The 27,236-nt window shown below is 36.8% G+C and overlaps 1 protein-coding gene across 3 annotated transcripts in view; it reads right to left on the reverse strand.

Annotated features, from left to right (window-relative positions):
* PDE4B (phosphodiesterase 4B) overlaps nucleotides 1-27,236 on the reverse strand; it is a 778,920-nt gene that overhangs the window by 539,428 nt on the left and 212,256 nt on the right. For 2 of the 3 annotated variants that reach the window (XM_058303419.2, XM_004483673.4), the window contains exons 2-3: nucleotides 9,617-9,729; nucleotides 2,874-3,112 (exon numbers count right to left, since the gene is read on the reverse strand). In XM_058303419.2, coding sequence (XP_058159402.1) covers nucleotides 2,874-3,112; nucleotides 9,617-9,658 — 281 coding nt within the window. In that variant the 5' untranslated portion in view covers nucleotides 9,659-9,729. The remainder of the gene's footprint in view (nucleotides 1-2,873; nucleotides 3,113-9,616; nucleotides 9,730-27,236) is intronic. The other variant, XM_071217404.1, reaches the window with a different exon arrangement.

The raw sequence follows: 27,236 nt of genomic DNA on the forward strand, positions 1-27,236 counted from the left end.
CAGCCTCTTTTTGCCTCCTCACTCTTTTTTTCCCAGGGAGAAGGGGTATTGCATCTGTGTTGCTGTTTCCAGAAGGAGAAACTAGGTATGCATAGCTCAGACCTTTTTCCCTTCTCACTAGATCACAATTTCTGTAGCTCCTCCATGCTATAAGTTTTACAGGGGTAAGTTGTCCCTCTGTGGAGGGAGACCTGCCCTGGTATAGCACCTCCTGTTACTGCGTAGTAAGTGTGTGTATTAAAATGCTTTCTTATTCCATGGTAAATCAAACCACTATTTTTATATTCCAGGTCTTTCACCTGAAGTGATGCACAGCTCACTTCATCAATGTGCTCTTCCCAAATGATGGCTATATTTATATCATCATTTTACTATTTAATTCTTATATACAATTAGGCAATGCCCAACAGGCTAATTATTAGATGCATTATTGTTTTAGTTTCCTAGCTGTTAAAACAAATACCATAAAATGAGATAACTCAAACAACAGGAATTTATTGGCTTACGGTTCTGAGAATCAGAGAAGTATAAAATTGAGGAGTCAGCAAGGCAATGTTTTCTCCTCCAAGATTGTGACATTCTGGGGCTGGCTGCCAGTGATCGCTGAGTTCCTTGGCTTTTCTATCACAGGCAATGCATATAGGGATATCTTCTTCTTTCCCTTTTGGGTTTCACTGACTTCCAGCTTTTGCTTTCTGTGGTCTCTCTTTACAAGGCCTCCAGTATTAGGATTAAGACTTACCATTATTCAGTAAAGCCACACCTTAACAGAAGTAACTTCACCAAAAGGTCCTACTTACAATGGGGTCACATCCACAGGAATGGATTTAGATTAAGAACATGTTTCTCTGTGGTACATAACTCCAAGCCACCACAATTACAAATATGTGATATTGGCTGACTACACAACACAAACTCTCTAGATAATAGCTAAATCTTCCGTTTTACTCTAAACTCTAAACTTCCGTTTTACTACTGACATCCAGCATGAGGTCAATGATATCTGAGGTACGGTTTCTAATATTCATAAGGCTTTATTGGATAATGATGAAGAGAAGAGAAACTAACATTTGCTAATTGCCTAATATACTTTTTAATTATGCCAAATACCTTACATAAATTACTTCATTAAATCCTCAGAATAGCCTGTGTGATGGGTATTATCATTCTCTGTGTACAGTTGCAGAAATTCAGTGTAGAAAGGTAAGTAAACTTACCCCAAATGGTGAAGTCCGTATTTGATATTTCTAATGGAGGAAGAATTCCATAACTCCCCAAATGCCCTTGAGTTAAATGAACTCACATTTTGCCAGGTACATATTATAATTCATTTTATTCAAAATATTTAACAATAATTTTTTACACCAACACCTGCCAAACCCTGACTCCTGCCATTCCAGACATTACTTATCTAGTTGGTGGATTATGGGAAATACTGAAGGCTATTGTGAAGGGGCTAGGAAGCAGCATGTGGCACTCAGGAGACTCAGGAAAGTATATATTTACCAACTGATAGGGAAGAATTTCAATATTTTAACAAGTGGTACAATTGTACCAGTGCCATTTTGCTGGAAATTTTTAAAACTCTAATCCACACAATTATGCAGAAGCATTACGAAAACAAATCTTATAAATTGAATAAGTTATAAGGGACAATATGTCCTTTTGAGTTCTCAGTAATTGGCTATGACTGTTGCAACATTTACTCAGCTAAATAGAAGATGTATACCAGTGCTTCTCAAAGTTTTAACCCATTTTCCCTACAATGCTTAATCATGCTGTTTTTTCGTGGTTTCTATCACTAATAAAACATTTTGACGAAACATTTCCTGCTATTAACTGTAGTATCTAAAGTCTCGGTGATTTAATTCTTACTGTATTTGATAGCCATGACTAAAATATGCCATATAGCATACAGAGAACACATACTGGATTTCTCACTAGCGCTGAAGAGCTCAGCATGTGGCAAGAGCATATGGCACACCATAAAAATTACAGATCTTAATGACTTATCGGAATGTTATTGGACAATCACTTAATTTGTTTAGTCTTTCTCCTTAATAAATATTTAAAACAAAGCGTGATTTTTTAAAGCACCGCATTGTTAAAATTTAAAATCCTATAAAACACAGAGAAAATACTTTTTTTCATTTTAATGATAAAACTTCATGTTATATATACAGGTCATTCTTAGAAAATATTTGAAAATTAAGTAAAGAAAAAAAAGGAAACCTATGCTTACAATTAAATATGTGATAAAGCACATATTTGAAGCAGTGGCTTATCACAATTTTAACCACGGTTATAAAATTACATGTATTTGATTAATTTTTCAAGATTAAACTAGTTTAAAATAGTCTCTGAAAAGAAACAAAGACTTGGAAAAGTAGTCCATGAACTGCTCACAGCATAGGTTTCTTTCCTTTTTTGATTTACACTGAAGTGTTTCATTTTATAGTTAATTACAGACTGAGATTATTAAAATGGATTGGTAATAATAAGAAACTAGAATTAAATATGTATTAGAATATAGTAATAAAAATAACTTCTAACTTTAATATAGTTACTGAAATGAATTTTCTTTTCTAAATTAAATATAAATCAATGCATACTGAATAATTATTTTAAATAAACCATATGATAGGCAATAATTTTGCTTTCCTTTGACATTAATGAATATACAACTCATTCTTTCCTCATTGGACCCTATATGAAACAATATCCTACCAATCTTTAGTGGAAAACATCACTGTTTAAAATGTCAATAGTATTATTTTTTCCACAGATAACTAATATTTTAATACATGAAACAATATTTGGAGTAACTGGAAAGTAAAATTTTAGAATTGATATTTAATTTTGAGGATACTCACCACTCCTGGCTTACAGTTGTAATAGCAATGCTTGGAAGTGTCGTCAATGGTAGCGTGGTCGGCCGGCAAATGCCATCTCCCTCGGGAGTCCTTGCCTTTTCATTTTGTCTTTGGGACAGTGGTGGTAACTGTAAGTTTCCTGAGCAACACCTCCTCCCTCTCCAGAGGTCAATCCCGAGTGCGTTACTGGAAGAACTGTAGGATTTACTCAAGCTACATTCAAAATAATCCTTAACATTCTGGAGGAACCACAAGGAAAGAAAAAAGAAGAAAAAGAAAATGAAATTCAAATGTTGAAAGTGATGCATTTTAAAGTAAAATAAAAATCTAGATGATCCAGCTGTCATTCATGAAGGCCTGATTCATTATCTCACAATTGGAATCTAACATTGACGACAAAAGATTAAAAGAATTCAAAAAAGAGAGGACTAAATCTCAACTTTCAGAATAAACATATCACTTGCATATTCTTGGCTATCTTTATGTATTATAGAGCATATTTGCCAGTTATAGCATATGGTTTGAAAGGCTTTTCCTTTTTTCCCTTTATCCTTTTGTTAAAAATTTGCTAAAATGGAACCTTATAATTGAAAATATTTTTTGTGATGAATGTTATTCTACAAAAGTAGAACAAACTATAATAGCTAAAGTATAAAATTCCTTGGTAAGTGTGTTTTAAAAGAAAAATATTATCTTAGGAAGCAGGATATTGATAATTATGGGTGATAATGCTACAAAAGGTCTTCTAATGTTTATGTAAATAAAGTTCTTGTGAGAAGACAAAGATATTACACTATAAGTCATGACGTTCATGCTTTCCATATTTTTTGGTGACTATGGTTCCTGGTACTCTTTGGAGTGGGAGTCCCACATGAGTCCTGCACAATGTACCATTCATGTGTGTTCAAAGATCAGAAAATGTTACATTCCTGAAAATGGCCACTGATCGCAATTTGTAGTTGAAAAGCTATAATTTTACTTTCCACTCTTATCTTAACAGGGATAATGGAAGTCCCAACACCAGGCTAAAGTGTTTTACCTGAAAGTCATTCTGTGGCCCTAAAAAGACAGGTCCTTCAGAATAAACTCAAGGGATTTGGGCCTAGACCTAAGGTTTAAACAAACAAAAGTCTGCTACCCCCATTTCCTCCCCACACCTGTCCCAGTTCATATAAAAGTATTAACTCAAGTTTGGGGTTCTAGCTGGGTTCCTTCAATAATATTTATCATGTACAAGTTATGAAATTTGCACTGTGCTACTTACCACATATACAATAGCAAACAGAGGTTTAGTATCTGTTCACAGATTTATATTTTAGTGATTTATATTTATATGATTCACACGAAACCACACCATAGCTCACAGTTCGACAATGATAATCTGGGCATGGAAAGGATGGACATTTTTTCAGGGAACCCACTATACCGAGTTGTCAATGGGATATCACCATTTCTTCATATACTTGTCTAATGGTTTTGGAATACTGTTTATTTTAAATTCAGGAGAACCACCATTCAGGAAGAATACGGAACAATCTAGAATTTTCCAGAGTTTGAAATATTCTGAAATGTGTCTAATGTTTTACTGTTTAATAACTAGCTATTATATTAAATCTACTTGAGGCCTGGAACATACTACATGTTATATGTTTTGTATGTATGTGTTTGTATATGTGTTAGAAAGAAGCTAAGAGGAGAGTTTAGTATATATGAGTTTCTTTATCAAGAAAATTACAAACTAGTTGCAAAAATAAAATATACAGTTTTTCTGAAAGGATTTAAGATCAAATTAAAAGCCAGAAATCACCCAGTAAATAAGGCTAGCCTCAAATATATATGTAAAGAAAGTAAATTATCAGAAAAAAACAAAAGACCTGAGTATATACTGATCTGCTGTGCAAGAAACAGTGCATCAGACAACTGAAATAAGCATATCTTTAGCTAAATCACCAACAGACTCCTAATAAAGTTATTGGATATTTTCTCTATTTTCTCTTAGAAACGGAAATATTACAAACCAAGTTTAAGTTTAGGAAATAAATTAAATGGTTTTTTATTTGGTGATTATTATTTGAAAAATAACACCCCCAAATCTCTTCCACAGTGACTTGCCAAACTCTTTGAATTAATAGATCTAAAATCATTTTTTGAACTATAGGGATTTGTTACAAAAGACCTCAGTTAACAGAAAATGCATTGCCACAAAGGAAGAAAGTAATAGAAAAGCTTTTTGGAATTCAAGTTAAATACTGAAAACATTAAGATTGTTTTACAAATACTCATTAATCCATGCAGACTTATTCATAATTGCTTCAAACTCTATTATACCCTACTCCCCCAAAATTGCAAACAACCTCAGAAGTAAAATGTGATTTAATTAAGACATCTGATTCTCAATTACCTACAGTGAATTTGTGGTATTGGACTGATTTTCCAATTTTACCACCATGATTCTGGCCAACTCTATACCACTCATAAGTTCAAAAATTTTGGGGAAAAGAACATTAATTTGAATGTTTCCTCTGGAAATCACAATTTTTAAAATACATCATGTTGCCCAAAACACACCTTACATCTTAATTCCAAGGGAAACAATCTACTTTTGGATTATCCTCATATTTCTGGATAATCAATTGTTTAAAAAATCAATATTCTTGCCAATGTAATTTCAAAAAGTTATCACAACAGAGAAGCCAGTGTGAAATTTTGCACCTAAGTAGGAAAAGCTTGCTGGGAAGAGTGAAGGGGTCACAAAAAGGAGTGATTTCTTCAGTTTATCCTCAAATCAAAACCAACAAAGTTAGGACCAATGAAATGTGTGGAAAGACATACTGGAAAATAAATAGCCAAGGTTTTGTTGTTTTGCTTTGTCTTTTGTTTTATCTATTTCAGTCATTTCTGGAGTTGACTCTATTTTTTTAATTCTTCTCCTTAAACTCTTGATGAAAAAAATGGGGTTAGGTATTTCCAAGGATTCTAGTGTGTTTGGTGCGCGTTCAATTCAGGCCATATGCCAGAGTTTTTCAAACATTACGAAACCAGAAATGAAGATTATAAACACCAAATGAAATGACACTCAGAGTCCCTATCATGATACCCCATGAGACAAAAATGAAAGTAATTTTGTCTTTGAAACGTGGTTTTATTATAGGTAATCAACATCAATTAGAAAAAGATAGTTTGCCTGGAGAAAATTCTTACATAGCTCTTAATTTTCCTGACTTCTTTCATTCATTTGAAATAATCTCCTGGCTTCCAGTGACTGGAAATTCAGAACTATAACCATGTCATAGATGTGGATATTTGTCTTTTGATTATAATACAGATAGATAAGATAGATAGATAGATAGACAGACAGATAGATAGATAGATAGATAGATGCCTCTCTCTCTCTCTCTCTCTTACAGACACACGTTCTGTTACCTTCTGAAGTTCGTCTCTCTCAATCTCTTTAGTCATTTTCCACTAACCTCCTGTTTTCTTGTTCTCTTTTCAACCCCTGCCCAGCATATAACTCCTTCCTCCATATGCTGTTTTGTAATTCCTTAGTCATAATTAATTGCTTGTATTCAGCATTTGGATAATACTTAATTTACTCCTGACTTTGGGAATTTAGTTCCAGAAAACAAGTATTGAATGCATATTGCACCTATGTAATTCATTGTACTGTCTCCTACTGAAGTTGTGTACTGCAAATACATAAAGGCAGGAGTCATGATTTATTCATCTATCAGTTCCCACAGAGTCAAACCCAGTGTCTCGCATGCAGTAAAGGCATTTGTATGTTCTGTTCTCTCCTCTACCAAAAAAATTCCTTCCCCTGCTCTTTACAGGGCTCATTCTCTCACTGTGCTAAGATCTCTGCCCATGTACCATCTCCTTACAACAGCCTTCCATAAACAACCTATCTCTACTACCCAGTCATTCTCTGCCTCCTGATCAATAGCATTTCTGATAGCTGAGATTATTTCATAATTTATTTACTTATTTCTGTCCTTCCATGGGAATGTAAGCTCCAAGGGGACAAAGACTTTATCCTATTTCTTGCTGAATCTCTACAATCTAGAACACTGTTTGGCACGTAATAGCTGAATATTGAAATCTCTGAACAAAAGTCCGCTGAATTGAAATAAATGAGAATATAATACAATGTTATCTCTGACTGAAGGGTAAAACTTACTTCAAGACTCTCGCACATAAAACATGAAATCTGCTAGACTGCATTTCTTGTTGTGAGGGAAGAGAGCCTGTGTTTAACATTCAAAATGACCTTTTTCACTGTACCTGAAAGGTTTAGTTGCACAATGAAAAGATCTTGGTCAAATGTCCCCTAGAAATAAAGTATAAGCCACAAATGCAAGTCAACTGTGTCATTAAAAATTTTATAGTGGTCGAATTAAATAAAAAAGAAACAGGTGAAATTCATTTTAATAATATATTTTACATAAACTAGTATATCCAAAAATGATCTCAACATGCAATCATTATTAGAAATTATTAATGAAATAATTTGCATTCATCTGTATATGTACTATGTATTCAAAATCCAGGATGTATTTTACACTTACAGCCCATCTCTATAGAGACTTGTTGCTTAATAGTCACATATGACTAGTTGCAGCTATCATATTGGACAATGCAATTCTACACGATATTTATCCATTCTGGTGGGGTTAATGTTATTTGAATGAGGTGAGGTTTTTTGTTTTTGTTTTTGTCTTGCATATACTGTTATACAACCTTCCCCTTTTATTCAACTGTGGCAACCATTGCCTCAAGGAGGAATGGGGCTATTATTTTAAGGATGAAAGGAGAAAGGATAAAGGCTGTTTATCTTGTGAGGATTGAATCCATTGTTCCATTATATTATCCCATCCCCAAAAGAAATAGAATCTTGGAGCACACCATATAAAAACAATTTAAAGGATGGTCCCAAGTTTTGTTTTGTTTTGTTTTTTGCTTTTAAGAAAAAGGATTCTAAATTCCAGAAGTGTCTCTTTAGATACCTTGAGCAGAGGAATGGAAGTCTGTACTTAGGTTATTACCACTAGTACTGAAAAGTGAGAATATGATTTCAGGGAAGTTCTCTTTTGGTCCAGGAGCATGGAAGAGAGAAATAAAGGAAGGAAAGATTGTAAGAGGTGATGATAGCAGAAAACAAACTAGGTCCCACAACACAAACAAGTAGATATAGCAATGGCAAAGGAGTATGTTTTGGAAAGCAAGAGCCTTTTAGCACACCCAAGTTTCTCTCACTCCTATGACTCCTGGAAGTTTTCAGAAGCCCCAGTGGGGACACAGAAGGAAGTTGAGAATTCAGTCTCAGCATGCCTCTCAAAGGGTTTGCTTCAGCATGAGACAAAATACCACAGAGTCCTTGGGTGAGCAGCCCAAAGGTCAGGATTAGACAGAAAGCAGGGGTGAATCTTTTAAAAGAACAGAAGCCCCACTGAGAGTTGAGGGAAAGAGCCCGAGCCCGGGCGGCAGGAAGAAGATCAAATTCTCAGTGACCAGACAAGGTACACTGCTTCTCCTGAGAGCAAGCATCCCCTGTCACAGCTCCACTGTGCTTCAGCACAGCTGGACCAGGAGCAGAGACTGACAGCTAAAGACCGGGGGAAATGAGCTATGCCTCAGCTGGGTAACAGTAAAAGCCAGGGGAAAGGACAATACAAGACTAACACTCCTCTTACACTCCTCCCCTCCCTGCTTCTATAAAGTAACAAAGTTAAATACCCTCTTTGCCCACATGCCACTTAATTAAAGAGAAGGAGTAAGAACATACATCCTAAAAGACTGGGCATTTGCCACCAGCACCATACCAGCACCCAAAAAACACCATTTTATAAAATTGGCAGGTCTAAGTTCTCTTCTACCACCTTGGACCCTCTCAGCCCCTCCCCCCAATCATGAAACAGAGGCTTAACAAGATGAGATCCGATACAGAAAGTAAGGAAAATTACTTTTACCTTCCTTCCATCTTTCCTTTTGCATATCTGATTAGCGTAGTATACAATTTTAGCTAATTAAACACAGAAGCTAGGAAAGGACAATTAAAGACACAATGTTTGGGGTCTAGTTAATTGAATGCAAAAGAAAAGAAATAATCTCAACTGACCAAAATCCAACTCTTTGAAAATATGATTTTATAGACTTCTTCAGATATTGTAGAACAGTGCTTCTCAAACAGATGGTCATATTAGTCATCCTTGGATCTTGTTAAAATACAGTCTAATTGGAGGTCTGAGATGTGTTCTGAGATGTTGCATTTCTAATAAATATCTTGGTGAAGCTACTGATGCTGGCCTGAAGACCACACTTCATGTAGCAAAGGCCTAGGGGACATGTACATCACAAATTCTTAGGAGGAGGTCCCAAAGACCCCACCGTAGGAAGCGACTCCCAAGGCTTAGATGTACATGGGAAAAAGTACGGAGGTCACAGAGGACTGATAATGCAAATACTCTGGAAGGAAGAATTACCTAAGAGTAAGGATATCGGTAGTTTTGTGACTAGGAACCACAAAGCTGAAACTGAGCTCATCTTCAAGCTGCAAGGAAGAGTATCCCTTACAAAGAGATGCTGGGTCCAGCTGATGGCAATGTCCAGGTCCTAGAAATACCTCATCACTGAGTTGTGGTGTTAAACAACCCTGCCCTCTCTTTTACTAGAGGTATTGGTTGATTTCTTTGTCGAACAGGCAAAAAGTGGGTGGAATACAGTAACTGACTTTTGGAACTTACATCATCAGCCGTCACTGTCATCACACTCCTGCTTTTCTTCATTATAGAGGTAGAAAATATCCCTTCTTAGGAAGTCTGCTTTACAACACAGCTTTGATGACAAATTTTAAGACCTAGAGTGAAAAACAAAAACAAAAACACACAGATACAAAGAATATCTCTTGTATATCCTTAGTTACATACAAATATGTAGCTTATTTCTATTCTCCAAACTAAATTTGAAATGTATAAGTACATTTGTATAAGTAAATATCACAGTTTACCAAGCCAATTAAACATGACAAACTGAGATACAAGGTTCACAAAATACAAAAATTCAATAAATTAATTCAAATATAATTGAGCAGGGAGAATAAGACTAGAGAGTAACAGTTAAGCTCCCAAATAATCAATGAGCATGAAGAATATTCTTATATTCATGTAGAACTTTGTAGCTCACAAAGTACTTTCACATACATGTTTTCATTTAATAACCATAATAGTCTGTGAGATTTTTTAGTCTTTTTCCTTTTGAGAGAACAGAGGATCAGTGTGGCAGTTTGTCATTGTTTTTAAGTCCAAAAATAGATATTGGATTGCATTTGTAAACTGGTCTGTTTCTATGGGCATATTAGATTGTATTAAATTCAGAGGGTTTTACTTTTACTTGATTAAATTATGATTAGGGGGAAGCGGATTTGGCTCAACTGATAGAGCATCTGCCTACCATATGGGAGGTCCAGGGTTCAAACCCCAGGCCTCCTAACCCTTGTGGTGAGCTGACCCACACACAGTGCTGATGCGCGCAAGGAGTGCCATGTCACGCAGGGGTGTCCCCCGCATAGGGGAGCCCCACACACAAGGAGTACACCCCGTAAGGAGAGCCGTCCTGTGAGAAAAAAGAGCAGCCTGCCCAGGAGTGGCACCACACACAGAGAGAGCTGACGCAGCAAGATGATGCAACAGAAAAAGACACAGATTCCCAGCGCTGCTGACAAGAATGCAAGCCAACAGAGAAGAACACACAGCAAATGGACACAGAGAGCAGACAACAGGGAGAAAGGGGGAAGGGGAGAGAAATAAAAAAAAATAAATAAAAATAAATAAATAAATTTATTTTTTTAAATTACGAATAGGGCTTTGATTCGGCCACATCAGTAGGACATTGAGTCCCCATCTGACATGGCAGAAGAGAGAGTTTTAGTTTTTGATACTGGAGCCTCAGGGAGAGAGCTGAGCCATTCACCTGATAGTTTATAGCTGGCCTTGTGAAAAGAGCAGAACAGCCGAACCTGAAAAGAAATGAGCTCTAGGAAGAGAGTGAGCCTTATGCCAGCCTACAGATGAGATCGGAAGAAGTTGAACCCATGAAGCCATAACAGGGAAGAAGGAAGGCTGAATACTCGTAGACATCGTCCGCCATCTTGTTTGAACATGTGGCAACAGACTTTCAGTGAGGAAATAACTTTGAGTTGGACTCTTTAGGGCCTTGTGACTGTAAGCTTCTACCCCAAATAAATACCCTTTATAAAAGTCAGCAGATTTCTGGTATTTTGCATCAGCACCCCTTTGGTTGACTAATATAGTCTGGGAAATCATTTGGCCAAGGTAACACAGCTAAAACATGGTCGATTTACAAGTTAAGGAATATGACCCCCTGATACTATTCTCCTAAAAAAGAAAAAAGAATGGAAAAATAAAACCAATGCAAAAATCATATATAAGAAAAAAAACCCTTCTTAATCTTAATTTTACCAAGAGTTTAAAACTCTCAAATATGTAGGTACATGGGCAAGTGGTCTTCACAGAGAAAAGCAACTGATAGTTACAAAAAGCTAGAAATCCTGAGTTACATCACACAAATCTGGCCATTTTGAGGTAGGGATGCTGCAGTTCAACATGTTTGTTTTGTGTAGAACATTTGGAAGCCACTTAATAAACAAAGAAACTCAATAACATAACCAAAATTTAAGGGCCGGTCCCAATTGTGCAAGGTCCAGAAGATAACTAGTCACTGGTTTACAAAAAATCAGTCTAATAAAACATGTCTGATTTAAAAGTTGTCACATAAGATAGTCTACAAAGAAAATATGAAGAGTTCTGTTCCAGAATTTAACTTAAAAAAACATGTACTATAGATATGACTGATTCCAAGAAAAAGTAGTTCATATGGTGGTTTCACAAGATATTGGTATTAAAAATGTCCTTTATTGTTGCGGAGTCTAAAGAAGCTCCCATATATTGTCTCACTCTGTACACTGAAACTCTTAATACATGCCTGATTTGAAAAATCTGCTTCTCTAGCATGAAGATAAATATAGATTAAGAGCATGATGGAATTGTAGCTATGTGACTAGGAATACTAAGCAGCCGTATTGTACCATCACCCAGGAAACCAGGGTAGAATTTCTAACACATAATTGGACTATATTATGCTGGAGTTGGCAGTGAAACTGACAAAGTAGATAAGAGTGTGGGGGCAGGGAGAAACTTAGCCTTTATAAGTGTTCTAGTGAGAGAATACCATAGACTTTTTATGTATTTGATTCAATATGCCAAAGAAAAGAATTTCCTCAGTTTACACCAAAGGATAATTACAATTACTGTACTCTTCCAATGTTTATCAAAGAGCAATAAGCAGAATTTAAACAAAAGTACACAAATAGCAGAGATATTTTATCACAGTTGTATTAAATCCTAAATGCCTCTACAGGTCTGAACCTGAAAAAAAAAAAAAAAAGGTTTATACCCCTAAGTTAAAACAAAAAAGCAAGATTTAAAATTTAAACTTTAGATGTAGTATATAAAATTAAGCATTTAACTATGTAAAAATATTTAAAAAGCTGTGTAAAATGATAACAGTGACTATCATATAAAGGTTACAGAAGATAGTTTTCTGTAACCTTTATATTTTTTGATGTTATATTAATTTGTGTGCCTACAAGGATATACAGAGAGAGGGGAGGGAATTTTTCTTAAGGGTCCACAAAAATGCATGAGATTATTAACTTATTTTTTAATTATTTTATTTATAAAAAACACTGTGTATCATATATTGGGGAATCATCTTTTGTTGGGTAAATATCTACTTATCTTGGATGAAGAAACTAAGAAACAATGACAGGCTAGGACCTAAGTCTTTGCCTATAGTTGGTTGATAAATTTGTGGTCTCTCAAATATCTACTAGAAGAGTGAAAAATGAATTCACAAAGTTAATAATATACATAAGATATGTCATATCATGGTACAAAATGAAATACATTTCTTTGATAAGTTTAGCATCAGGACTATCAAGACGCAAATGTTAGTTGCAAGTCAATTTCAAAGAATCTTAATAAGTGGGGAGCTGATTTTGTGGGAAAAAAACAGAAAATCAAAGGATGTCTAACAAATGGCTTCACATAACTCAATTAGCAGCAAAAACCTATGAGGCACAAATTCACCTTTTATCTTATATTCATTTTTCCCATCAGGAAATGCATTTATAGAAAAAAAAAATCACAACTGGAGTAGTCATCTCAAGGCTATTTTTAGCAGGAAGGAACAATGATCAAGTTTCCAACAGAGATGAAGTGCAAGACCTTCACTTCACACCTTCTTAGACTTGTGCAAGGCATAATGAAATCCATTTGAAGCACAATGCAAATCCAGTCCTCGAGGCTTTTAGATCTAGCTTGGAAGAAAAGACATAGAATCAAATATGTACTTGCCACACAATAGTTGCTAAAAAATATTTGTGAAATTAAATGAATGAAATAATATAATTAATGCTATGTGCAGATAAAACTCTGCTACAGAAGTAAAGAAGTAATTGGTATAGAGTTTCAGGGACAGTTTTCGAAGGGATATGGAGTTTGTTTCTTTTTAGTATTAAAAAATGAGCAGAATTTGTTTAGTGGAGATAATGGAGAACAAGATGGTGTTCAAAAATACAGAAGGAATTTAATATGCTAAGGATGTAACACATGTTGGAAGATGCCACAGTCATGAAATTTACAACAGGCAGAAAGATAAAAATATTCCAGGGTTAAATCAGTAGGTCTTTTGGGAAGCAACAGTATTTCTGTGAGGTTTTAGCTATGGACATCAAGTTATGTTTTATGAAACTTTGAGTGTGGGAGCTTGCTGTATAAATTCACGTGCCTTTCACCAGGAGAATGTCCTGGCTAGGAAAAGTAGGATCTCAGTCACAAGGCAGTTCTCCAAATGTTCTACAATAAAAATATTTTATTTTTATATTTAGTAAAAGCCCAACATCTGTTATTTCAAACAAGAATGAAGAAAGAGAGAAAGATGGATTATTTTCTGGATATTTCTCGTCTGCCTCCCCAAATCCACTCTTCCTCCTCCTCCAGCCAGCTCTGTGCCCTGGGAGTCTGATCTTCAGGGCCTGCAGCCACAGTTTCTCTAGCCCTTTGGCTGCTGGCTGTGTTCAGCCCGTGGGAGGCAATGGCAGGAGACTGGAGGTCTCTCTCTGCTGATCATGGTGGGCACATTGGCTAAATTCCTCTACACAAGGCCACAGCTCCTTGAGCATGTCTCGTCCAAGACTGCAGGTTTCCCTGGGTTCTCTCTGCTGGCCCCTCAGGAATACAGCTGGGGGCAGCTTCCCACTCTTGCTAGCCTCGTGGTGCTTCACTATCCCTTTTTGGTTACCCTCAACCCTGCCCATAAGTTTTCCCTTTTAATCCATTTAATGCTGGGTCCCTGAATAACACAAATTTGCTCCAAAAACTTCAAAAAGTCAGAGAGGAATGGTAAAATGCCCCCTCAGTGTCCAGCACAGTAACTAATACAAAAGCAGGGACTCAATAAATAATTAGGAAAATAACAAATGAATAAAATCTAGAATAGTTTTATGACTTTGAGGAAGGGAAGTTGGCAGGCATTATTTCCAGTTGCATTTGTGAGGTAGAAATAGCTTTATGTCATCACTCATAGATGGCAATAGTAATTCTGTTTGGAAATTCTAAGAACTACGTTATAAGGAGAATAAGAATTATACATACCTCATTATTGTCGATTGCTTGTGTCAGTTGCCTTTCATTTAGACTAACATAATTTGAGGATTTACCTTGTGCCAGTTTAAGCGCTCTACATACATTATTTCAATTGTTTCATGGAGAAGTAACCAACCAAATGAGGTAGGTACAATTACCAGGGAATCAAGTCTTGGAATGATAATGAACCATGAACAAAGTCATGCATATTGCTGGTTCACTGTAGAGCAATATGGTTATAAAGCCAAACTTTTGCACCTATCACTGTGCAGCTGACTGGGTTCTATTCAAACCTTTTCAAGATGGAAGTGAATGACGTGATTTTTATTTCATTTTTCCCCCTGATTAACAAGTTAAGTTGATCAGTTTTCTGGAACCATGCTTCTAAAAGTCCAACGATTGTAACATGTATGTAGTGTAAAGTTTCTTTTTAAAAATTTAATTAATTAATTAAAAAAAAGAAAAGCCCAAGGATCAAAAGGATTAATTTTTAAGTCTCTAATTTTGAAATGCATCAGTTTTAAGGTGGATGTTGCAAATGAGCGGTTGGATTCTCTTTGAGATTATTCTTGCATTTCTCATCATTTGAAATTATTCTTTTATAAGCAAAATTTGCTGCTCAATAAATAGAACACCATATGCTTCATTAAAGCAATGAATTTCTAGGAATTTCTAAGGTGATGAGTAACTATGATGATTATAAATTCCATTCCTACATACTTTAATAGTTTCCTCTATGATTTTCTATTTCACCACTTAAATGATGCTTTTAAACTTACATTATATTAATCTGTCATAACAAATTGTTGCTTCAAAGCCTACAATATTCTTTGTATAATTTTGCTTTTCCTCTTTCTCCTTTCACCAGAGAGTTTTAAAGGCTAAAATAAAAATTAGGGATAGGACCCTGGCTACTGTAGTAGTGGTGGGATTTTCTCGTTCAGCTATAGCTGTCAATACTAATAATGATAATATGGCTCCCGCCACAATGTCCACCTGATCCGGAATAGGCGCAAGCATCCTTTTCACACCAAGTAGAGAAGGTATAGGCTGCTTTACGGACGTATTTTTTTTTTTTGTCCTACTATATCTTTCCATTTCTCTTCCTCCCTAACTCAAGAAGTCACAAAAAGCAGATGAGCAAGTCTTCTGCATAACTAGATAATTAGTGGAGAAATGAGATACTCTTATCAGTTTTTACCAGTGTCTTGCAACCCTTATCAACCATTCTATATACTTGCTTTATAATGCTGGGGTCAGGCCATTGCAAACTACATTTTCCAGATTATTTTCCCAGCTGGCTTACTGATATGGGCTGTGTGTAGGGGCTGTGTGTTTCTTCAAGAATAACTTGGACTACGTGTGTAAGCTCGCTAAACTTAAGATTCCAGCAGAAGCCATGTCTGCATGCAAACAATAAGAAGGACAGCCCTGCCTCTCATAACCACACCACCCACTCCAGCCTGCCTAGTTCCCAGAAAGCCCCAAGCTCCGAAAACCAAAACTGAAACCTAACCCTTTGTGCCAAATGCTTCTTAATTCCACCCACCCCCACCCCCACCCCCCCACTCTCTGTATAAAAGCAACCTACAAGAATGGCACAGGGCTCAGTTATTTTGGACAGAAGTCCACCAGGTCTGGCCAGTCATAATAAAACTTCCTTCTCAGAGAATTCCTGCATCCTAGCCTTCAATATGCAATCACCAAATCCTCTAGACTCCCACTACATTTCTTGGGAGCTCATCTGGGATTACTGCAAAGGCCAGAGATAGCAATAGTTGATTGCCCCTCTCAGAGGCCTCCGTGGAAGCTGGGGGGGGCGGGGGGGCAGGTGACCCCCAGCCCAGGGTGCCCCTGGACTCCTTTAGTCCAGAAAGAGGTTGTGAACTCTAATGGAGTCCCCCCCCCCCCCCCCCAGAAGAAACTGGAGGCATTGAAGGGTTTTAAAGGAAACACTGAGAATGAAGCAAAGCTTGGCATGCCAGATGGGTATGACCCCTGGGAACATAATGCAGGGAAAGCCTAACTCTGAAAGTTAGAAGGGGAGTCTGATCACCTTCCAAAGAAGACCCTAGTACTCTTGAGGAGAAAGGAGGAAGCTGTCTTCTTTAGGTCCAAGAAAGGAAAGGAAAACGTGTGGCTATGTGTGTGTGACTGTGGCGACTGAGTGAGATGCACAGACAGACTTCTGTGGGGGGAGAGCAGAGTCCCAATCTGCAGTTCCATGACGACCTCATCTGGTCAAGGGCAGTGAAGGAACACTCCGGGGCCCTTCATCTGAGTCAGGGGTTTATTCTGACCTGCTATTTAGTTCTGGTTAACTGCAAATTTGGCAGTAGTGAGAGAGGTTCCAGGGGTTAAAATCCCACTCCCTCATTGAAAAATTGGTCTGGATTTGGAGGATCTTGGTTACAGGAAAGCAGATTGGTTTTTGTAATAAAGTTTGGTCTGAATATGAATTGAGCAACAGAAAAGTTTGGCCAGAAATAGCTCTTTAAATTTTAATGCTGGATTGAAATTGAACTTGTTTGTGGACAGCAAGGGTCTGAGGGAGATCAGAGATGTAGGGTGATGGAAAGCTTGTGAAACAACCATACCAAAAGAGTAAGAATTATAAGTCAAATTGATGGGCTTTGTGTTTCTGTCTGTGGGCCACGGCTCTTTAGTGTTTATCTGTTTGTTTGATGCCAATGTATGTTTTCGTGCCTCCAGATCATGGTATTGAATTGTGTGAAATGGTGAACTTTGGTTAGGCTGGAACTCTGGGAAGCCAGGTCAGTCAACTAAAAGGGGTGTCTCTTCATTCTTCTTAGCATGATAAGCATGGCTTCTGGCATGCCAGCGGGCTTCCCATGGGAATCTCTTCTCTGGAATGGGAAAATTCTGCCTACTGCCTGCCTACATGGCCACAGTATAGCCAAGAGCAGCCTCTGCATAAAACACTGAATTCCAGTTAAACCAGTGTTAAAAAAAAAAAAAAAGAGAACAGATAGATCTGAGTCTCAGAAACCTCATGTTGTGTCTCCATAAAGAAATGAGGAAATAAACCTCAAACTTGTCAGTTTAAACTCAGTCGTGCCTATAAAAGGAGTGAACAATGATCAAAATAAAGAAACCTCTTGTGCCATCATTTAAAGTTAGAAAGTTCCTAGAAATGCAAAAGGTATAAAATTCTTCTATTTTAATCTGTGCATAACCTTGTTTTCAACTTTGAAATCTATGTTTATCTTTGTCAGTTTGCTTGGGCCTAGGAAATCAGATTTGGGGTTCACCTATTACAAGTTAGATAATGGTGAAAGGTAACCTAAAAATGAATCTTTAAATGCTAATACTGTCTTGCTAATGGATTTAATGCATAAATCACAAGTGAAATTTATTTAATTGCTGGAAAAGCAGAAAAACTACACAAAGTTCTTACTAATAAAATTGTTTTAATTGCTTAGTTAATAAATAAAGTTGTCCAAACTGATTTTAAGTAAAAATTTGCTAGAAACTTAAGAGTTGAAATCATTGTATAAATGCCTTTATATATAAAAGTTAAAAAAATTAGTAACTGAAATTATTCCAAAGGAGTAGATATAGCCTAGATTTCAGCTATTATAATAGTTAAATTAATTTATCTTTGTTTATGGCTACTTCAAGTCTATCCAGTGCTTACTATGGTAATGGTAATTATTACTTAAACTTACCTTTAATTATGGTTATTTTATCACTAACTTCACCTAGCCCCTAGACTTCACCTATTATGATGGTAATTATAAACTGAGTTTGCCTTTGTTTACAGTTACTGCAAGTCTGGCCCCACTCCTTGCCTCTGCTTTTGGTTCTGAAGCAAAGAAAAATTGCTTCATAGCTTTGGAAACATTTTGGTTATAAGCCATTAATTACGAAGCCACAAAGAGGGGAAACTGCAAACCCCTACTCTGGAGAAGCTTGCAAAGGAAAGCCTTCAGGGAGATCTTTTGAATGTTGTTTTATAGTTTAACTTGTTTTGTAAAAAAAGAGGATAAAAAGGAAAGTTTTAAGTAATTAAATTGTGTTTCCATGTCAAACTATTCATGTCTGCCTATTTGCTCAGTATCTTCATACATCAGGATGATAATATCAAACTAACAAATAATTCTTTTAAAAACTCTATTCAAATTGTTAAAATTAAATATGCAATTATACATGTAATAAAGATTCCTAAAACCCAAATTAGGCTAAGCAATATGGAAAGGTCATATAGAAATCTGAATATAGAAACTATGGGAAAGGGAAAAAATTTTTCTGAGTTCTTTGACCTACCCAGCCCCCAGGGCCTCTCTTTGCAAGAGCTCTGAAGGAGGGGCCAGGTCTGTCTTCTAGGCTGGGGAATTAATCTGTAGTCCCCCATTTTAAACCTTTTAACAGTCTTAAAATAAGAGTGATTACTAATCCTATTACCAAATTTCAGTAAGTAAAAAATAAAAAAAGTCCTTGAAAGCTATGGAAAACTCCTTACTAAATTATAACTAAAGCAAATTAAATAATAATAATATATTCCAGAGCCTAGAAGTCAGGATGGTTTTAAAATTAGCCACAGTTTTAAAATTTTATCAAAGAGGTTTTAGCCCCCTGTAAAGAAAGAGGAAAAAAATTCTTTGTATAAACTATAACAGCTTCAATTTATTTACCTTGAGTGTTATCTCTTTGATTTATAAAATACCAAAGTAATAAATTAACATTATATGTATTAAATCTTTAAAATGATAAAGGCTCTAAATTCATGTTCAATAAAATCAAGCTAAAAAAGAAAATGTAGAGCTACCCTCTTTTAAATGCATAAAGTAAAATCCATTGGTTGCTAATTGTAATCTAAGGTCTATGTAGTTGTGTTTAACCAGTCTATGTAGTTGTGTTTAATTATAAAAAGTTTGTAAGAGCATCTTCCAAATTGAAGCATTTAAATGGGTAGTTCTAAAAAGCCATTATTAATTAAAAACCTAAATTAATATTAATGGTAAAAAGTAACTTCATAGCAATAAAAATTGCCTGGAAATCACCTCAATATGCATATTCAAGTGGTGGTAATGAAAAGTTACCTTGATTCCATTGGGAATCTTCATTTTTCATTTTAAAAATGGGAAAAATAGTTGCTCCTCTACTGCTAAAGTAAAGTACTTGTGTAATTAAGACCCACAGGTTTTATGGTCATGGCAGATGGAGTTCAGTGCCATGTCAGCTGGCCCTTCTTTGGAATTGGTGTTTCTGTGTGATGGAGCTGGACTCAGATGTAATCTCTTTTCACAAGCCTTTCCTGTTACTTTATCAGAATTGTAGTTGGTGCTGGGGTTTAATATATACCCAGGGGATCTGAATCTCTGGATTGACCATATGATAGCCATGCCCTGAGCCTCAAAAGACTTCAGCTCCTACACTCTGGTTTATTGGACTTACCCCACTCAGCTAACACGGAGATGAAGAATGTCAACCACCACACCATGGAGCCAAGAGTGCCTACAACTGAAAGCAGGAGAATTGCATCCAGCATCCATGTGGAATCTAAGGCCCCTCTTGACATAGATGTGGAATGGACACAACCAATCCAAGGTCCACAGGATGGAGGAATAGAATATGGATTAGAGTGGACTTACTGATATTCTATTCATGAACTATTATGATTAATAATCAAAGAAAATGTGGCATTGGTGTGGAGAAAGTGGCCATGGTGGCTGCTGGGTGTGGGGAATGGGAGGAAGAGATGAGATGTGGAGGCATTTTCGGAACTTGGAGTTATCCTGGGTGGTGCTGCAGGGACAATTACCAGACACTGTATGTCCTCCCATGGCCCACTGGATGGAACGTGGGAGAGTGTGGGCTATGATGTGGACCATTGACCATGAGGTGCAGCAGTGCTCAGAGATGTATTCACCAAATGCAATGAATGTCTCATGATGATGGAGGAGAATGTTGCTATGGGGGGAGTAGTGGGGTGAGGGGGATGGGGGGTATATGGGGACCTCATATTTTTTTAATGTAATATTAAAAAAATGAATAAAGAAAAAAAAAGATCTTCATCATAAAAGTATAGAAGTAAAAAGCAAAGTACTAAAAGTTCATTTAATATGTAACACACTGCATTAGAAGTGTTGAAAAGATATATACAGATCAAGGGATAGACTTCAGCATTGTCAAACTCTCTTGTGCATTCAAACCAGGCATCCAATACACTGCAGGGTACTTCTCCATATGAGTTAATGGCTAGGTTGGTCACTGACCCCTAAAACAATAAAGGTATCTGCTACATCTCTGATTGTGCTCCTGAAGTGAATGGGAACTATGTTGCAGCTTCAAACTCCTACAGCAGCTACAATGGCTTGGTACAGCCAAATGTATAATCGATATTGCCTCCAGACTGGCACTCTTTCATAGTGCCAAAGAGCACTATGCACCAGGCTGGTGAAATATTGGAACCTACTTTCCCAGCTTCTCTCTAGGGTCAACAGTGCTGCAGCTTCTGTGAAAAACATGCAAAATGAAGCAATGAATACCAGAGTACTGTGAGTAGGACTTAAACACAATTAGCACTATAGTTTGCTCCCATGGAGAGATAATCTGTATGGTATTGCAAACCTGAAACTTAAAGCTATTAATTGCAGCTCAAGAAAAAAACATGAATTGACTAGTACATTTATTAGTATTAAGTAATATACCTATATCCTATTCTAAAAATATGTCTGATGATTATGGTAATACTTCTAGTAAATCATATGCAAAAGGACATTGAACATGTTAAAAGTTCTGGTCAACTTCATTTTCTGAATAGTTAATAAACATGTCTATAAGATAAAGAAATGGCCACCTTGCCTGAGAGCAGTGGGGCCAATAGTCCTTTTAATTGAAAAAGTCGCTAAATTAGCTTGAGGATAACCTCTCACCCTCTTCATCCTACAGCAGGTGAAGGGTGTGCTTGAGGCCAGGGGCCACCAATAGCTTACAGGTAGCTGATAATTAATACCAGGCTACTAAAAACCCCCGGGGTGCGGAAAAGCGTCTGTCAAACTCCTAACCCAGCCACCCTACTACTGGTAGAGGGCCCAAAGTCAGATCCTGAAGAACCCCTTCTCCACTCCTGCCTCAAGACTCTTAACCAAAACATTCAAGTAAGCCAGATTTAAAGAATGAGGCTCTTGTGAACCCAAACATTAAATGGTTCACAAATAAAAGCAGTTTTATTAAGAAACGAATTAAAAAGGCAAGCTATGCAGTGATTTCTCAATTTGAAACCGAGGCCAAAGCTCTTCCCCCAGGAACTTTAGCCCAGAAAGCAGAACTAATTGCCCTTATGCAAAATGTAAAGCTAGCATGAAATTCACCCTGGAAACTGATGGGTGGCTTGTTAAGGATACTCAAGTCTACCTGCCAGGATCAGTGCAGTGAAAAGTCCTTCATAAACTTCACCAAGCCACACACCTAGGGAAAGAATCCCTAACCAACTTAGCCAAATGGGTTTTCAAAAGACAGAGCCTGGTAAAAACTGTCAAAGAAATTATCGGAAATTGCTCAATTAGAGCCAAAATGTAAAAAACTTAACTCTGTAGTTCTGATCACTCCCACAGCTATTAAAGTTCAAGAAATGTCTAGCTTAGTGCACTAATCCTGAATGAAGCCAGCTGCCCAAGAGAGTGCCAGTTCACCAGAAGCATCTGATAGAACACACGAGCACCAATCACTGGACAACCTGAAATACCTCTTCAAAAGACAAAGCTAAGTAGTGTCTATGTCAAAATCAGCTGTTCCCTCTAACTCTAGCCCAAATGCCTATTGCTGGGGGGGGGGGGGGGGGGGACCTTGCCTCTTTTTATCGCCTTTAGTTTAACTGAAAAGAGAAATGCCTCTTCTCATTCCTCTCCTCTACCATAGGAACTGGGATTAACAATTTGTACCTAACCCCATTGTCTATTGCAATTTCTCGCTGAAGTTAACTCACAGCATAAAATAACTAAAAAAAAAAAAATACTATTTCCCACCAACTTTAGGAAAAATAGCCTTTGCAGGCACCTGACGTTTCCTACTTCTGTGGTCCAGTGTCCTCTTAGTGAAACCATATATTCTCAAAATTCTAATTAAGTTTATTTCTTCCAGAATCAACATCTTGTTAGCCATATGAAAACTTCATCCAGCTTCACCCAGGATGCAGATCCATCTTCCTCCAACTGAGATAAGATAGCAAGAGAGTTTCACACCTTGTCAGGTAGGGCTGAATGCCCCTGACCAGCAGGAAGTAGCTACAGAAAAAAGATCATCTCCCTTCAGCACGCCCTTTAAGATTAAAGGTGTAAACTCTCTTAAAAAAAAAAAAAAAAAATAGGGCAGGCTAGTAAGGAAATTGTAGATGGATCAGGAACCTAGCAAGAAATCTCCCCAAGATTCACCACTCAGGAGAAGACTTCCTCCAGAAGCCAAGAAAAGCCCTGGATGTTCCAAGAAATTTTATCATTAGGCCCTAATGAGAAATTAATGGGAAAAATGAGCAAGCAAAGCAGTGAGCAGCTGGAACTCTTCCCAAGCTGTCATCATACTTTCCTCTTTCCTCCCCTTAATAATAGCCAGGGTACACGCTTTAGTAAATGATGTAGTTAGAATACAGGCAGCCACCCACCTCGTGACTCCAACAATAGTGATGCCAAAGCTTAACAAGTGAAGCTGGCATCAAAGGGGGGGAATGATATGGGCTGTGTGTGTAGGCTGTGTGTTTCTTCAAGAATAACTTGGACTGTGTGTGTAAGCTCACTAAACTTAAGATTCCATGAGAAGCCATGTCTGCATGCAAACAATAAGAACTGCAGCCCTGCCTCTCATAACCACGCCACCCACTCCAGCCTGCCTAGTTTCCAGAAAGCCCCAAGCTCTGAAAACCAAAACTGAAACCTGACCCTTCATGCCAAACGCTTCCTAGCTCCACCCCCCATATTCTCTGTATAAAAGCAGCCTACGAGACTGGCACAGAGCTTAGTTTTTTTGGACAGAAGTCCGTTGGGCCCGGCTAGTCAAAACAAAGCTTCCTTCTCAGAGAATTCCTGTGTCCTAGCTTTCAATACACAATCACCAAATCCTCTCAACTTCCACTACATTTCTTTAGGTGTTGCCAGTGGGAATTACTGGGAGATACTGGAAGAAGAGTTGGGGAGAGGGGACTCTCTTCCTCCTTCCAGGAGTACAGACAACGTTGGCACTCCCTCTTAGAAGTCCCAGAATCAGACACACAGCACCCCTTGGAGGTCTGCTCACTAGCTTCAAAGCAACTCTTTTGTGGTCCAGTGGTGGTGACCCCTCCTTTACAGTCCTGGACTTAGGTGACTCCATCTTTCTCATTCTTCTCTCAGCCCTAGAAATGGTAGTAGCTTTTTTCAATTACAAATTTTTGGATTACATTGTTATAAATGTTAAAATATCCATTTATAAAATGATGGTACTGTAATGGGACATGGGCATTTGTTTTTTGTTTTATAATGGTCTTTATCTGGAAAAATTTAAAATTGGCAATGCTATGTCAGTACCCTAATTGTTTGGAAATTTTACTGTGCCATAAAGTAACATCTAAAAATCTCCACACTCGACCAGTGGGTCTTAACTTCTTAGAATAACTACCATAAAGCCTAGTTCAAAAAAAGGAGGGATTCCTGTTTTGGACTAGCATCCAATATATATCAAGAACTGGAGAAGAAATGTTGAATGAAGAGGAGGCTGAATTGCTATCTCCACCCCAATCCCCTTAACTGCCTACCTGGAAAACCATTCACCTACATCTAGGCTTTGTGTTCCTCATTGGTCATATAAAGGGGTTGGCTTATAATTATCCATAAATTTTAGGAGTCCAGTGAAATTCCAGAAAGCTATCATAAGAAAAGTGAGTAAACACCATAAAACAATTCTCTTGACTCAACAAATGGCTAAACACCCAGAATTCAATACAGAAAATATTAAACTTCTCCCTTGAGTTTATATCTACTAGTCTCATCACATTTTCAGAAACTCAGGACTACTGCACTAAATTAAAGCTGCTTTTTGGATTTGAATTTGGGGGACATAAACATAAGACAACTATGCATCTTCCTAAAATTGCTGGAGTGGGAAGAAAATAATGGAAATAAATAAATTTGAGGAAAAACTTTCTATGAAAAGAAAATCAATTTTCTGTATAAAACTATTTAAGACTATAAGTATCCACAATTTAGATTTAAGCATTTATTGGAGAGAATATTCGTTTCTTTAATTAGGTAATAAGCATCAAGGACTTTTGAGATAAAAATTGCAAAGTGTTAAGAATTAATATCAACTTAAACCACTAGCATAGCCTAACAGAGAGATAAGTAACAAAGAGATAATGACACGCTTTTAATAGTCATCAGCTGCAAAGTAGCTAGGCTAAATGCTGCTCTGAGTAAAGTGTATCTCCTGAAAAACCACTTAATACCCATTTCTACTATAAAATGTGTTCTTTGCAAATTACTAATAGGATACACACTTGAAATACACATACTGACAATAAAGAGAAAGAAAGAATTCTTAGTAACAATTTGTTTGGATGAATGTTAGTTCCAAAATAACACAACAGAGAGAAATGACAAAGTATTGCCATGTTTCTCCTTATAAAAATACTACCTTAATGGGTTAATAAACTAATAATGGGTTAAACTAACTAATAAATTAGTTTCTCTCCAATAAATACTCTCTAAATAGGAAAGTGTTAAAGAGTTATTTTTCCTATTTCAAAAAAGTAAATAGTACCATTGATTAATCTTTTATAATTTAAAATGACTTAAAGCAGCATTATCAATTGTTTTGTTTTTCAATTATTTTTGGTTCCACTTTAAATAAAGGGGAAAGCAGGAAGAAGCCCTATCTTCAAAAGGTATAAATCAATAGACAACTTGATATGCAAGCTATCTCAACATCAGAGTTACCTATCTCAACATCAGAGTTACCGTTGTGCTGAAGTAAAGAAGTAATTAGGAAAAGTTTAGGAAGGATTAGGGAATTTGTACTATTTTCTAAAATGAGCCATAGAAGGTTCTACAAACAAAAGTAAAGGGCCAGTATGGCTGAAAGATATTCAACTCACTTAACAAGTATTTGCTGGGTATCTGCTTATCCTCAAACCTAGATCATCTAATTCTACCGTCTAGGTTCTTTAGTAGTGTTCATAAACCTAGTACTGCTTTTCTAGAATCATTCCCAATTAATATTAGACACTTTCAATGAGAGTATAAAAAATAAAATCACATGATTCAAACTCCTATTTCCAACTGTGATGAATATTGACCACTTCTTTTCCTTTGGTCCCTCAACAAAAGAACCTATTGAGAACCAACTACAGGACAGAGATTTGCCACATGCTGTGACTAATATGAATATGACCTTAAAGTGTGGACTGTCTAGTCTGAAGAGGGATGAAACAATGATTAGTCATTCTACAATATTATCTGCATCCTTGGCATGTGTCAGGCTCACTGTGCAATGTGATAAGTGCTGTAGCAAGAAACAATGAGTTTATTAGGTGAACAAATGAGTGAAGGCCACTTCTTTGGGTAAAAAATTATCAAGGAAAGCTTTTACAGAGGACCTGACAGCCCTTTTACAAATACTGTGACTAAGGAACAAAGCACCCTTTCTACTCCCCTATTACCAATTCTCCAGGGGATCTTTTCAAAACGCAAAGATTCCTTATATTATCTCTCTGCTTTATATTCATCAGTGGCTTTCTGTTACATTTAAGATAATCCAAAACCCTTAAATGACATACAGATCTGGTCCTTGCTTTCTTTTCAGCCTCAATTTCCTGTTTTCCTCTCCACTTGCTTAACCAGTTTCTCCAACATTACCTCTCCTCCTTAACTCATTTATCTCCAGTAAAACTGGACTTCGCATTTATCTAACATGCCTTCCTTGCCTTAGAACATTTCTTTGACTACTTCCTCAATTTTGCTAACCCATCCCTCAGCCTTCTGCTTAAATGTCATTTCTTCAGAAAAGCCTTTACTGAATTCTCCCACTTGTCACAATCTTTACTTTTTCATATCTACTGTATTAATTATAATTATGTATTTATTTGTATGAACTTACAGTTTTGTACCTCTCAGAAACTCAAAGTGAACACTGTTAATCACATACTTATACTCACTATCCCTGTGCCAAGCAATAGATATTTGTCAAATAAATGGTTGCATGAATATAATAATTATGCTCCATGTCTCTTCCAGGGGCGGGGAATAGAATCAGAATGCATGGGAAATTACAAATATCAGCTCAAATAATTAATATTGACTGGGTATATATTCTGACTCTTGTGATGGGGATACTAATAGTTTTGTGGCAGGCACTATTTTATAGTCCCTAATTATATCAATTCAAGTAATTTCTCACAATCTCCTTTTATAGGTGAGAACTCTGAGGCATGGAGAGGTTAAAAGACACATCTAAGCTCACCCATCTAGGAAAAGACAAAGACAGGATTCTGACCACAGGATTCATGCAATTAACTTGTATCCCTAGTTGTCTTTTTTTTTTATTATTTCTCTCCCCTCCCTCTCCCCCACCCCAGTTCTCTGCTCTTCTGTGTCCATTCGCTGTGTGTTCATCTGTGACTGCTTCTATCCTTAACAACAGCACCGGGAAT

Source organism: Dasypus novemcinctus, chromosome 9 (genome assembly GCF_030445035.2).
Source record: "Dasypus novemcinctus isolate mDasNov1 chromosome 9, mDasNov1.1.hap2, whole genome shotgun sequence".
Lineage (NCBI taxonomy): Eukaryota > Metazoa > Chordata > Mammalia > Cingulata > Dasypodidae > Dasypus > Dasypus novemcinctus.